At 42.7% G+C, this 14,890-nt stretch overlaps 1 protein-coding gene across 9 annotated transcripts in view; it reads left to right on the top strand.

Annotated features, from left to right (window-relative positions):
- The first annotated feature begins 9,750 nt into the window (after nucleotides 1-9,750).
- The window catches only part of dmd (dystrophin), a 1,595,363-nt gene continuing 1,590,223 nt past the window's right edge, over nucleotides 9,751-14,890 (top strand). For all 9 annotated transcript variants that reach the window (XM_078408877.1, XM_078408870.1, XM_078408878.1 and 6 more), the window contains exon 1: nucleotides 9,751-9,978. In XM_078408877.1, the coding sequence (XP_078265003.1) occupies nucleotides 9,972-9,978 (7 nt within the window). In that variant the 5' untranslated portion in view covers nucleotides 9,751-9,971. The remainder of the gene's footprint in view (nucleotides 9,979-14,890) is intronic.

Raw genomic sequence — 14,890 nt, 5'->3', positions numbered from 1 at the left:
TTAGATTTTTCTTGGCTTATTGGCCTCAGGTGCTACCTGTTAATGTCCTGTCAACCTGTATTCCTCAAATGTTAAAGCTCTTTAACCAAACTGGGTCTCCTTCAATACAGGATATTCTTACTTCAATTTTATTACAGCCCCATACATATTTATATCAAATGTTATCTGTACCTATTAATTCAGGCACCTTTCTTTTCAACAACCTTTTCTCAGCTTCCTTACATGTCCCAGACAATCACTGATACCCTTATTGTTTGTGTAGGTTTGCTGGATCATTTCTACTTCAGCTTGCCTTTGCTCTATTGTTCTGTACCTCCTGTTGACTGTCATAATATCTCCCCTTGTGGTTGAAGTGTGAACTTAATTCCATATTATGAAACTTCCATATTTATGGTAGTGTTGTGATGAGAACTGTCATCTTTTTAATTTTTGAAGAAGATAAAGACTGTATTGTTTTTAATTCTACTAGCACGTAACCTCAAATTTCATTTCTAGAATAATGATTGTTATTGCCCCTAAAGTACCTGCAGCAACTTTTGTCATTATTTTCCACTTGTGATTTAAATGTAAAGTCAACGAGGATGAAATTCAAGATGCAATGTAGCACAGAGACATGGAGTGATATAGTGTGGAAACAGGTCCTTCGGCCTAGCTTGCCCACACCAGCCGACATGTCACAGCTACACTAATCCCACCTGCCTGCGCTTGGTCTATATCCCTCCAAACTTGTTCTATCCATGTACCTGTCTCGTTCTGAGTGTCCACTTGATCTATTCCTCTCATGGTTTTGTACACCCCCTCATCCTTCTGCGCTCCATGGAATAGAGACCCAGCCTACTCAACCTCTCCCTATAAATCTCACACCCTATAGTCCTGGCAGTTATCAAACTCTACAAAGTCTGATTATTATTCCTAAAGTTCAATGGAGAGGAAAATTGGGTATAATTGTTTCAACACGGGAGGCTATTTGGCTATCCTGTCCATGCCCGTGCAGCAGATGTCTCTACCTAAGTAACAGATGTTTGATGCACTATTGACCCTTTTGAGCACAAGTTCATTCCTTGATCCATGGAGTTAATGTAGTTTGTGAAGGGATCAATATGCATGGTGGAGAGCCAGCTGTATCCTGTCACTGGCATTTAGAAATGTTTATAAGAGACCTGACGCTTCTCCTCCTCTCCCACTCTATCATGAGGTATAAGAAACCATAGAAACGTAGAAACAGAAACATAGAAAATAGGTGCAGGAGGAGGCCATTCGGCCCTTCGAACCAGCACTGCCATTCATTGTGATCATGGCTGATCGACCCCAATCAATAACCCGTGCCTGCCTTCTCCCCATATCCCTTGATTCCACTAGCCCCTAGAGCTCTACCTAACTCTCTCTTAAATCCATCCAGTCATTTGGCCTCCACTGCCCTCCGTGGCAGAGAATTCCACAAATTCACAACTCTCTGGGTGAAAATGTTTTTTCTCACCTCAGTTTTAAATGGCCTCCCCTTTATTCTAAGACTGTGGCCCCTGATTCTGGACTCGCCCAACATTGGGAACATTTTTCCTGCATCTAGCTTGTCCAGTCCTTTTATAATTTTATATGTTTCTATAAGATCCCCTCTCATCCTTCTAAACTCCAGTGAATACAAGCCGAGTCTTTTCAATCTTTCCTCATATGTCAGTCCCGCCATCCCAGGGATCAATCTCATGAACCTACGCTGCACTGCCTCAATTACAAGGAGGTCCTTCCTCAAATTAGGAGACCAAAACTGTACACAATACTCCAGATGTGGTCTTACCAGGGCCCTATACAACTGCAGAAGAACCTCTTTACTCCTATACTGAAATCCTCTTGTTATGAAGGCCAACATTCCATTAGCTTTCTTCACTGCCTGCTGTACCTGCATGCCAACTTTCAGTGACTGGTGTACAAGGACACCCAGGTCTCGCTGCACCTCCCCCTTACCTAACCTAACTCCATTGAAATAATAATCTGCCTCCTTGTTTCTGCCGCCAAAGTGGATAACCTCACATTTATCCTTGCTTGGCTATTTATCTGTCTTGCCTTGTATCGTCAGTCCATGATTTGAGGCATGAAGAGAGACTGTGGAAGAACTGGCGACTCGGTGCAAAAAAAGACCTTACTATTTTGTCACTTGGCAGCAACCTCATTAATACTAGTATGAATAAACCAACAAGAAAATGGTACAGAAATTTATTGTATTGCGTTCTTGTGCATAGGAATCACAAGCAACTGTATTTCCTTGCTTTATGTTGATAACTGTGCAACTAAAGGAGTTGACAGGATCCCTAGGTCTAAGCACAGCATCTGAAATGTACTTCAGTGACAAATATTAGAAATGGCCTTCCCCGCTGCTCTGAATGATAAAGTGGGAAACGGGAAGTTTAAGTTCTGAACTCTGGCTCTGTGCTCAGTTGGGGCACTGTTCTCTTTGTGTCAGAAGATTTAAGTTCCACGAAGGAGTCATGAGTAAATGATACCCAGAACGGTACTTCAATGAAGTCCTAAGGGAGTGCTATACTATTGGAAGTGCCACCTTCAGGATGACACATTGAGCAGCAGCCCTGTCTGCTCTGGGCTGTTACTGTGCTGTTTCAGAGAACAGGCGGAGTCATCTCATGACAAGTGCTGCTCCCTCGGTCAAGGTAACTTCAATGATACTCTATGGTCACATGTACGTGGGTACAGTGAAATGCTTTGTTTTGTATGCAACCCGGTAACATCATACAGCAGACCTTGCACAGGCAGTCAGTGCACTAGTGTGGCCACACTTGAGTTACAAAGGTTCACAGATTGTGTTGCCATTGATTCCATTGTTGCTTTTGGGAGCATAATACATGCCAATCACCAGCAACTATTCTTAAACTGCAACAGTGATTACACTGAACTATTTTTTGGTTGCTAAATATTTTGGGATCCACAAAGTACTTGGTAATTTTTTTTTCTTGCTGTCTTATTTCCTTCCTGGGATAAATGAAGTTCAATGGTATCGTATTAAATCCTGCCCGAGTGACGGATGAAAGTAAACAAGTTGTTGAACTTGGTCGTCATATTGTATGTTACTGTCAGGAATGTTGTCCTCTTGCCCTTGCAATGAGGAGATCCTTTCCTTTGTGTTATGTTTGAAGATTTGCGTGTGCTGGTGAGTTAGGTGTGACATGTGAATGGGAGCAGGAGGATATGGACAATGCCATCAGTCACCTGTTCCTCACAGAACCTTATCTGCACAGGAAGATGGGGACAAGCACAAGCTGGTAGACCTGCTGCTTCACACGCCAGAGATCCAGGTTCGATCCTGACTTCAGGTGCTGTCGGTATGGAGTTTGCAAGTTGTCCGTGTGTCTGGGTGGGTTTCCTCTGAGTGCTCCAGTTTCTTCCCATGCCCCAAAGATGCACGAGTTTACAGGTTAATTTGCCCCTTGCTGGGTGTGGATGCGAAAGTGGGAGAACCAGAGTGAACAAGTGATCAATGGTCAGCACAGAGTTGGTGGACTGAAGGGCCTGTTTCCATGCTGTACCTTTGAATCAATCAATAATAGTGAGGCCCCTTGCCCTGCTAAACCTGCACTGCTTTGCCTCCTCTTCTGTTCCAGTTTCCCAGTGCCCTCAGTTCCCTGATCTTTCAAGATGGATCTACTTCCTCTTTAAAATTCCCAATGATCTAGAGTCCGCAATCCTCTGAGTGGAGAATTACAAAGATTCACTGTCCTCTGAATGAAGAAAGGTGATGAATCTCCTCTCAATGAAAGCTGGATTACAAACCTTGCAAATGTTATGGATATTTTGCACAGAATATCTGTGACCCTGTTTAAATGGTGGCAGTGAAGAAGAGGACCTTCTTCACCCAGTTAGATGGATTAATTTGTACTTTTTGTAATCTTACAGAAATGATGGCTGTACAGAACACTTTGCAGAGAAAGGTGTTACAAATTGCCTGGTGACTGGTTTTGTTTTAGATTTATAGAAGCCTTTTTGTGTTTTGAATAACTTTAAGGTGTGTTGATGGATGTTTGCAGCAACAGGTCTTGCACCTTACATTGGAATGGGTTGCATTTATGTGGTACTACAAGAGCTGTACTTGTTGTTACATTTGTTCAATCTGTAGTGTAATTTTCTGGTTTGCACTGAGAACATTAATAAATGTGTGATTAATTGCATTAATTAAGCAGAACTCTGAAGATCACGGTAGATGCAAATTTGGTTCAAAGTAATTATGAAAACTCTGAATCACTTTCTTGCAACCACCTACTGATAATGGTATGTGATATCATTGCATCTATTCTTCATTTTATTGTTTTCTCACTCGTTGGGAATTATGCTATAATTGACAAAAAAAAAAATCCAACATGCAAACTGGAAAAGGAGTTAGATATTCTGAGAGGAAAGTTTTTCATTGCTTGGTTGTGTCCGAAGTATGAGAAATAAATGATATTTTTAATTTGATTTTTTAAAACTTGTGCACATTTCCCCTCAGTAATTTTCCTCTCAGTACTTTGAACGAGCTACTTTTTTTTTACCGTTTCTGAAGTGTTTTAAATTGTGGAGTGGAGGCACCGCGTAATAATCTTTGTTGAATTAGAACATAGACATAGAAACATAGAAAATAGGTGCAGGAGGAGGCCATTCGGCCCCTCGAGCCAGCACCGCCATTCATTGTGATCATGGCTGATCGTCCACAATCAATAACCCGTGCCTGCCTTCTCCCCATATCCCTTGATTCCACTAGCCCTTAGAGCTCTATCTAACTCTCTCTTAAATGCATCCAGTGATTTGGCCTCCACTGCCCTCTGTGGCAGAGAGTTCCACAAATTCACAATTCTCTGGGTGAAAAGGTTTTTTCTCACCTCAGTTTTAAATGGCCTCCCCTTTATTCTAAGACTGTGGCCCCTGATTCTGGACTTGCCCAACATTGGGAACATTTTTCCTGCATCTAGCTTGTCCAGTCCTTTTATAATTTTATATGTCTCTATAAGATCCCCTCTCATCCTTCTAAACTCCAGTGAATACAAGCCTAGTCTTTTCAATCTTTCCTCGTATGTCAGTCCCGCCATCCCAGGGATCAATCTCGTGAACCTACACTGCACTGCCTCAATTATAAGGATGTCCTTCCTCAAATTAGGAGACCAAAACTGTACACAATACTCCAGATGTGGTCTTACCAGGGCCCTATACAACTGCAAATGTTCAGTGGAATCCCACATTTGGATTGATTTGCTTTGGAAAAAGGTGGGGATCAAAAGGGGAGGAGAATAGGGAATGAATCTCCTGTCCATTATTGCTCAGATATGGCTCTTCATTTTTGAAAGAATGTGTACCCGGAGCTAAGATTTGTCAAACTGTTTGTAGTTGGCTTGGGGTTACGGTAACATTTCGAGTGGGGGCACAACTGGAGTAATGAATGGCTTTTATTCAGAGTTTATAATGAAACTGAAAAGGCATGCAGGAGGCAGAAAAGGAAAGATCTGATTGATGTTGGGTGTGGTGACCTCTAATTTAGGGATTATGTCCATGGAGGTTGATCTACAAAATATTAAACAATAGTATAATTCACATTGCTTCTCAGAATCTTAGAGCACAGATCCAGGCTCCACAGCCAATTTGTCCATGCCAATGAAGATGCCCCATCTAAACTAGTCCCATTTCCCTGCATTTGGCCATTGGCCGCTTAAACCATTCCTATCCATTCTTGATGAGATAAAATGCAGCTCCTTAAATGTGTGCATAATTTGGCTTGAGTCTGTGTGTGAGGCCTTTGAATGTGCTGAATGACAGGGAAACTGTTGAGTAGTTTATTGGCTACAATTGCCAGTTTACTTTCACCAGTGGATTATAACAGGAGGCAATTGATAAAACGCTACCATCACTGGCTTCCCTGATAATCTGGCAAGCTTGACATTCCCTCTCTATCCCTCTCCCACCCAAGTCGCACCAGCTTCTTGTTTTCCCCGAACAAACAGTTAACAATGGCCTGTTTAATTTATCATTGTTAGTTTTTTGCATATCTTTCATTAATTGTTCTTTATCTCTCTACATCATCGTCTATATCTCTCGTTTCCCTTTTCCCCAACTAGTCTGAAGAAGGGTCTGGACCCAAAACGTCACCCATCCTCTCCAGAGATGCTGCCTGTTACTCCAGCTTTTTGTGTCCATCTTCATGTCTTACTGTTGGCTGGAATGTATACAACAAAATAACTGTGGTGCACATCCCATTAATCTATGATTGTCCAGAGGAAGGTGCAGCCATTTTCTTTGAGAAGCTGACAAAATTACCATGCCCTTGGTGATTTGGTGGGCCGTTTGCTGACGAGAAACATTTGACTGAATGGATTTATGTATAAAATGGCTCCTTAATCCTGGTAGTCACAAAATGCTGGAGTAACTCAGCGGGACAGGCAGCATCCCTGCAGAGAAGGAATGGGTGACGTTTCAGGTCGAGACCCTTCATCAGACTTGCATTAATCCTGGTGCTTTGGGTTGTTCCTGCAGTGACTGTAGATTGGAATTCTCCCTGACATTAGGGGTGGTCCCATGACACGGTGGTGTTTACTGTTCATGATTGTTTTCTGCCTCGGTCCTCGAATGTTGTGCTTGATGGGTTTCATCACATTTTTTTAATAATTCCATGGACAGTGCAGGAAGTGATTCTTTGTTGTATTGAATAGTTTTCTTTCAAAAGTGTACACTACATTCTGAAGTATTGGGCAACCCCTCGTACTGATCAACTGGACCATTTCCTTGGTATGTTGTTTTTGATAATTCCCCAGTAATGGTATATTTGATGGCTTCTCGTTGATAGCAAACACAAAGTACATTTTATAGTTGTGTAGGAAAAAAACCCTGCAGATGCTGGTTTAAATCGAAGGTAGACACAAAATGCTGGAGTAACTCAGCGGGTCGGGCAACATCTCTATTTTGCTGTTAATCAACGAACTGGAGTTAAGTTGTGGATGTATTAGGAACAAGCAACTGGACAGGTTTCTCCAGACCTCAGCCCATGGAGAGATGCATCATCAGAACAGGGATTGTAAAAACTGATCCTGTCAATGTTAAAAAAAAAAGAGGGTTCTGCTGGTGAAACTCAGCAGGTCAGGCAGCTTTTGCGGAAGGAAATGGATAGTCGATGTGTGGGTAGGGACTTTTAATCTAGATTTAAAGAATAGCGGGGAAGTAACCATTGTGGTGGGGTGGGGGGTGGGAGAGGTGGCCCAGGAATTAGCAAGTGATAGGTGGCCCAAGAATTTGCAAGTGATGGGTGGAAACAGGTGAGGAAGGGTTTTTATTCACAAAATGTTGTGGTAACTCAGCAGGTCAGGCAGCATCTCAGGAGAGAAGGAATGGGTGACGTTTCAGGTCGAGACCCTTCTTCAGACTGTTGATTAGCACATAACAATCAGGTGGGAGATGGTATAATGGCCATGGCTATAATGGAACATTATACATAATGGAACATGGCTGGAAAACAATCAGCTCTGAGAATGAAATGAGGTCTGAGAATGAAATGAACCAGGTTACGAAGCTACAGAAAGTACAAATAGTGGCGGTGATTGTTACTTGATGAGTATGGATTAAATCTCTTTATGTTTAGACAGGTAATAAGTGGTAAGATGTTATAATGAGTGGAAATTTAATGGATGGATGGGGGATTTTGGACTCTGGTTGCAGTGCACAGAGATTTCCCTGGAGACAATTTTGAAGCAGTTCAATGCATAAATGCAGAACTTAAACAAATATGGAGTAAAAGCTGATAATTTTAATGGGGTATTGGCATTTCTCTAGATTGGGAGAAACAGATGAGCTCATGTCTGAAAGTTGGTGAACTACTTCTGCTGTTAAGGTTAGTTTCCTGCAGTAATATGTTTTAGAAGCAATAACCAGGCAGGGAATATTGGATATTAGTAAGGAGTAATGAGGCAGATTTAGTTAACGGTCTAACTGTGCGTGAACATTTATCTAATAGTGATCATAATATGACGGGGCTCAGTGGAGTGTTTGAGAAGCAGAAATGCAAAGCAGCACTAAGGTTCGTCATCTACAAAAAACATCTTTCACTGAGATGAGATGGAAACTTCACATGGTTAAGAAGTTAAATGGGATTATGGACAAACAATCAGCAGATATATAATTAATATTTTGGAAATACTTATACATTCAAAAGGCGATAAATGTTTGTAACTATCTCCAGAACATTCCCACCGATGCTGGTTGTTAATTTTAAGAATATCACAAGATATGGGACAAAGCCAGATAGTAGAATTAGGGCACAGATCAGCCTCGACTTCACTGGTGGTGTTGCCTCAAGGGGCTAAATGACCTACTCCCTTTTTCAGTCTTCCATAGATTTCAAATAATCACCCAAAAAGTAGAAAGTTTGGTGCCCTTTCTGAAGTACATCACTGTTAATGTTGCTTTCCTCAAGAAAAGACTGAGTGGAAATTTAAATCATTTAAAGTAGCTCTGTGAAATTTGAACTCAGGAATTTGAGTTAAATAACCTATCAATTCAGCCAAGGTGACAGGTTGGGACAATAAATCATCCACAGCTCAGGTAACGATGTCCTTATTGAAGTGATAATAGTAATTTTCACCTTTTGATGCTTGGGCGGTATCCCAAGAGCAGATCACCCACTAATTCCATCAGATAGATCAGTCTGAAGAAGGATCTCAACCCAAAATGTTACCCATTCCTTCTCTCCGGAGATGCTGCCTGAGTTACTCCAGCATTTTGTGTCTATCTTCGATATAAACCAGCATCTGCAGTTCCGTCCGACACAATTCTTTCAGATATGCAGGTTGGTGGAATTAGCAGTTTGTAAGCAATGCTTGGTCAATAGACAACGGGAGGGGGAGGGGGAGGGGGAGGGGGAGGGGGAGGGGAGGTAAAACTCCCGCTCTGTTCTGTTATCACCTAGTTGGAAGCCATTCACATTCACAAACATTCTTCCCATTGCATATACATGGAGTTTTGGTGGCTCAGTTGTTGGGAAGTTTGTGTATGTATGTGTATATAAATATTATATATATAAAATACTGACAGTAAAATCTAAGTGGCGTATTCAGTACCATTGTGTGAAACTGTGGAAACTGACTGAGGGTATTCAGTGCCATTGTGTGATCCAGTGGAAACTGAGTGGGGTATTCAGTGGCATTATGTGAAACTGTGGAAACTGAGTGGGGGTATTCAGTGGCATTATGTGAAACTGTGGAAACTGAGTGGGGGTATTCAGTACTGTTGTGTGATACTGTGGGGTATTCAGTGGTATTGTGTGATCCAGTGGGGTATTCAGTGGTATTGTGTGAAACTGTGGAAACTGAGTGGGGGTATTCAGTGGCATTATGTGAAACTGGAAACTGAGTGAGGGTATTCAGTACCATGGTGTGAAACTGTGGAAACTGAGTGGGGGTATTCAGTGGCATTATGTGAAACTGTGGAAACTGAGTGAGGGTATTCAGTACCATGGTGTGAAACTGAGTGAGGGTATTCAGTACCATGGTGTGAAACTGTGGAAACTGAGTGGGGCATTGTGTGATCGGAGTGGTTGTTTCGGTGCCTGTCCCCGACCTGCTGAGTATATATAGCTGTGTTGCTCCGAGCAGCGTGTGCCCTCGGGTTCAGGTCGTGGACTTGCCGAGCGCCGGATTAGTTGTAGTGACAACCTGGAGCAGAGGCATGTTGAGTGGTGACGCCAGACACCCACCAGCCAGGCGGTGAAGGAGGAGGAGGAGGAGGTTCGGGGCACGCCACGCCAGGCTCGGCATGCCCGCCGAGTTAAAGTTACATTGTGCCACCGACTGGCTGTTCCACCAGCATTGACATAGACTGACTCCCCTGCCCCAGTCCCCAGCCCCCAGCCCCAGCCCCAGCAACATGACAGACGCGGGGCCGGCCGGCCGGGGAGCCGCTTGTATCAGCAGCCAAGTTGGGAGCGTGATGATGGAGTGAAGACATGAGCTGCTGGCATGGGAGGTAAGATCACAGCAACAGCATCGTTACAAACATCACCACGGCGGGACACATCTCGCAACCGTCTGCATTCACCGCTCTCATTTGTGGCGAGAGAGTGACGGACAAACACGTATCATTTATAATATATGTATATATATATATATATGTATATATAGTATAAGAAGATAACTGCAGATGCTGGTACAAATCGAAGGTGTTTACTCACAAAATGCTGGAGTAACTCAGCAGGTCAGGCAGCATCTCAGGAGAGAAGGAATGGGTGACGATTCGGGTCGAGACCCTTCTTCAGACTGATCTATATATATATTATATATATATGTGTGTGTGTGTTGGGTTGATTATGTTTTAAAGGAGCATTTAATTCTAACTGGAGAGGTCCCTTCCAAAGTGCGTTGCTAGTTTTGTTTCAGATCCAGTGTGTGTCGGGGAGGGGGGTTATTTATGTTATTTATTAAGTGTATCATTTGTATCGGTGTTGCTGTTGTCCTTACCTAACGGTGTGGAGACCCCCCCCCCCCCCCCCCCCCGGCTGTCTGTCAGCACAGAGCAGAGAGGCCACTCTGGTCTGGTCTCCCTCCTCCAGGGTCCCATGTTTGTGGACTCTGCCTGCCGGCCAGACTGTGTCCTCACTCTCCCCCTCATCCCAGGGTTGTGTTGTGTGCCCGGGCTGACACAACGCCGCCAGCCGCAGGATTAAACACACCAGCATGGAGAAAGGAATCGTGTCAATCTCCCCCTCCTTCCACAGTCGCTGAAGCTGCTACACTCTCAACAAAATGCCGTCAAAAGCAAAAGCAGCTGACCACAGCCACAGACCGCACAGCGGGGGGTTGCTGGTGGAAATTGTACTTCAGCAATACAAATACAATTGTTGATCCGTTCACTGATTTATTTTTTAAAGAAACATTTCCCAAGTCGACCACGAACAAGAATCCCCCCAAACAGTCAGGTAGATGTTGTGTGTGTGTGTGTGTGTGTAGGGGGGAGGGGAATAGCAGAGTGGGGACAAATGAGTTACATAAATAGAAGCAGATGTCGTGAAGTTGTCAATTTTCTTTGAAATTTATGCATCAACCTGGGGCTGAATAATGAAAGTCACTCTTAAATTACTTACTAGATTAATTATGTTTTTGTGTGGCACTAATAATAAAAAACACTTTATTTTGTTTTGCTTTATAAAAAGTGCCCCCCCCCCCATTATTTCCCATCCCGGTTACATAACGCACAACGTGTGGCTTCCTCGCTGAGTGCAAATAGCAACACTATCAATAAATCCACTGTTTTCTCTTTGCATGTGTCATGATTTTAGTGGTTCAACGTTTGCCATCAGGCAAAACTCTGAGCCTGGTTAGTGTCTGAAGGAACCTAACCCAGTGTAAGAGATATTGCTTGATACCAGGTCTTCACACAGTTCACCACAGTTCACCTTGACTCTGCTGCTGTAATGATCTTGGTGGATGTTAGTTTTGGGTAGACTGGTGGGTGGACATTGGATTTCCATTTTCAATCCATGCCCAGTTCTTGGACTGTATAATCGGTCATTTTCTCTCATCGATATCAGATAATGCTGAGGGATTTTGGCAGTGAGCATTGGCATTAGTGTAATCCTTTTTAATCTTGACAATTTATATTTAGAGCTGCAGTATAGATGGAAATAGTTAATTAGGCAGTTTAGCTGCCTGGAAATACATTCGTGTAACATTACCTGCTGTCTTTCACTTCTCTCCTGAAAATATCTGTTATGATGATGACGACAATTACTTTGCTACTTTGATGGGAATTTGGGATTATTTTCAGAAACAACCCTGGCAGTATTTCCAGGTTTGTACCAGTTATTTGGGTAGTGTTCACAGAAGTAAAATAGGAGATCGGCCATGAAATATGTTATTGAATAGTTCCATGGACTCTGGAAAACTGAGAGCCACTTTAATTTGTTAGACTTATCAAAGGCCAAGAAAATGTCCTTTTTAAAACACAAACTGCTCAGTGGGCCAGGCAGCGGGAATGGACAGGTGACATTTCTGGTCGGGACCCTTCTTCAGACTGAAGAAAGGTCCCCAGCCTGAACGTTGCCTGTCCGTCCTTTCTCAGGTGCTGGGCTCCTCCAGCCCTTTGTGCTTTGCGCAAGATTCCAGCATCTACAGATTCTGTGTCTCCTCGTGTTGACATTGAGACTTTAATTTGTAATTTTATTGGTAAATACTCAGGCAATCACACCACAAAGGCAGCCTACCATTTGCACAGTACTCCTGAGGGTGGTCCTACAACTACCATGCAGTCTCACCTATCTGGTTACTCAACATGGGTAAAGTCAGCAACTTTGTGTCCATCAGTCCATTAAGGGAACTGATGGAGGATTGTTTTTTTGTTGTATCCTGTGTACTCAACACTCACCAGAAGTAAGTAGAGACTTTTTACTAAATTATTGAGTGCTCCATAGATGTAATTGACTGGCATTGAGTCACTTATGAAACTTCTAACAAATGTATGATGTGCAAAATTAGGAAGGCTTTTTATTTTAATTTTAAGGTCTCCAAATGATTAAAGTAATTCTTGTAATTATACACTCTCGGAGGATTGCATTTAACATCGTTGTTCATAAGTAAACATGGAGCCGAGTCCTTGAAAATTAATTGATGATTAACCCTTTCTGTAAAAACAGTCTGAAGAAGGAACATCACCCATTCCTTTTACCCAGAGATGCTGAGTTACTGCAGCATTTTGTGTCCTACACATGTTTACATGTTCCCTCTCATCATGTTTTGATGTAGTCATGGTTGATGGCAGCTGACTGACACAATTCTCCAGCCAAGATCCTCTGCAAAAAGAGGTTGCAGGCAGATCCCAGCCAAGGCAATACTTCAAATGGTTGATGCAGGCAACCTTATAACATGCTGCAGAGAAGTTGTGCCAAAGTATAATAGTAAATATTGTGAGCTACTGGGACTTTGCCACAGACACCAATTAGCAACCTGTTAGCAGACAGAGTACCCACCACTGCATCCAAGACATGTATGTATGCATGGGTTTGTTTCTACGTTCTTTCAGTTAAATCCAAATCTGCTGGTTATCACTTGAATTGGGCATATTGGCAATTGGACATCTGGTTTATTTGTCTGAGCTGAACCTTAAACAGTTTCTTCTGTTTACTTCCCTCATGAACATAGCTTCTTTTTATTTCTTTACATTAATAAGCCATGTGCAAAACAAATTAAAATAAGAAATTCTTATGCTGCTTGGAATTTATATCCTGTAAATCATTCCCTCCTGATTTTCTCCAGTGACTCAGCATGCTGGTATTAATTGTTAGGATGTGCCCATTATTGGCAAGGCCAATATTTATTATCCATCCTTAACTGCTGTTCATTATTCATCTGAAAGTGATCACAGACTTTGACCTTGGACCATTGTGATTTCTGTGGTGACGGAACTACAGCGCTGGTAGATGTCCGGATGCATGGTGCTTGAGCTACAGAAACTGGCAAATGGTGACGAATATTTAAACCCAAGGGTATATGTGATTGTGGTCATGTACACCTGAGAGATGTTGGAGGTTTTGTCTGGGCAGCTGTAATCAAACAAGTGTTGGCAGTTTGCTGCTGGTATCTTGAAAGCAACATTTACCACAGGCCTAGTGCACAGGTGGATAACTCACCATGGTAAAAGGTCAATTGACCAGATTACTATTCAGAATGTTTTCCTGTTTCCTGACTGTTGCAACTATAACCACTCCAAGTGGTAGATTGTATGTTGAACTTGTTTGTTAGAGGTGGCGGGTAGATTCTGCTGGTCACAAAGTTAGTCACAATGCAGATGCTGTTTGTAATCTCTTTCATCAAAGTTGCATTTACATTGGTCTTGTTGAGTTGCTGGTCGATGACGATGTCATCCAATACTCTGATGGTGGGGGATAGGTGATGGACATTACGTTTAATGTCTGTGAAAAGGGTTAAGGTACATGAAGGTTGTTGTAAAAACAAAACAAATTAGATTGAAAATGTTCATTCCCACTACAGATGCTTCCTGACCCGCTGAGTTCCTCCAGCTGCTTGTTTGGTTTTGTTTTTGCTCGATTCCAGCATCTGCAATCTCTTGTGTGCACAAAAATTCAGATGCTGGATATCTGAAATTAAAGCACAAAATGTTGTTATGGAGATTAGGAAGCTTCCGTAGAGGGACAAACTGAGTTGGTGGTTTCAGTTTAGAGTCAAAGTCATAGAGTCACAGCATGGAAACCGGCCCTTCAGCCCAACTTGTCCATGCCAACCAGGGTGGCCCATCTAAGCTGGTCCTATTTGCCCATAGTCGGTCTATATCCTTCCACTCGTGTACTATCCATGTATCTGTCCGTGTCTTTTAAATGCCATAATAGTACCTGCCTCAACTACCTCCTCTGACTGCCTCTTCCATATACCGACCCCCCTTTCGTGCTATTAATACCCATTCACTATTTGAAAGGCCAGCAACCTGAAACTTAAAATCTATTTCTCTGTTGCTGAGTACTTCCTGCATCTTGAGTTTGACCTGAGATGATCACTGCACCTCATATTTCGCTTGGGTAGTTTACACCCCAGCGGTATGAACATTGACTTCTCTAACTTCAGATAGTCCCTGCTTTCCCTCTCTATCCCCTCCCCTTCCCAGTTCTCCCACTAGTCTTCCTGTCTCCGACTACATCCTATCTTTGTCCCGCCCCCTCCCCTGACATCAGTCTGAAGAAGGGACTCGACCCGAAATGTCACCCATTCCTTCTCTCCCGAGATGCTGCCTGGCCCGCTGAGTTACTCCAGCATTTTGTGTCTAACTGCAAGGCAATTGTGCATCCTGATTATTCTATCTTGAGTGCAAGCCTGCATGTTCTTCAGGTCTTTTTGTGGCACCAGGCTGCATGATTATATAATAAAATAGCAAT

This window comes from Rhinoraja longicauda, chromosome 12 (assembly GCF_053455715.1).
Source record: "Rhinoraja longicauda isolate Sanriku21f chromosome 12, sRhiLon1.1, whole genome shotgun sequence".
Classification (NCBI taxonomy): Eukaryota; Metazoa; Chordata; class Chondrichthyes; order Rajiformes; family Arhynchobatidae; genus Rhinoraja; species Rhinoraja longicauda.
This window is presented reverse-complemented; position numbering and strand designations above follow the sequence as displayed.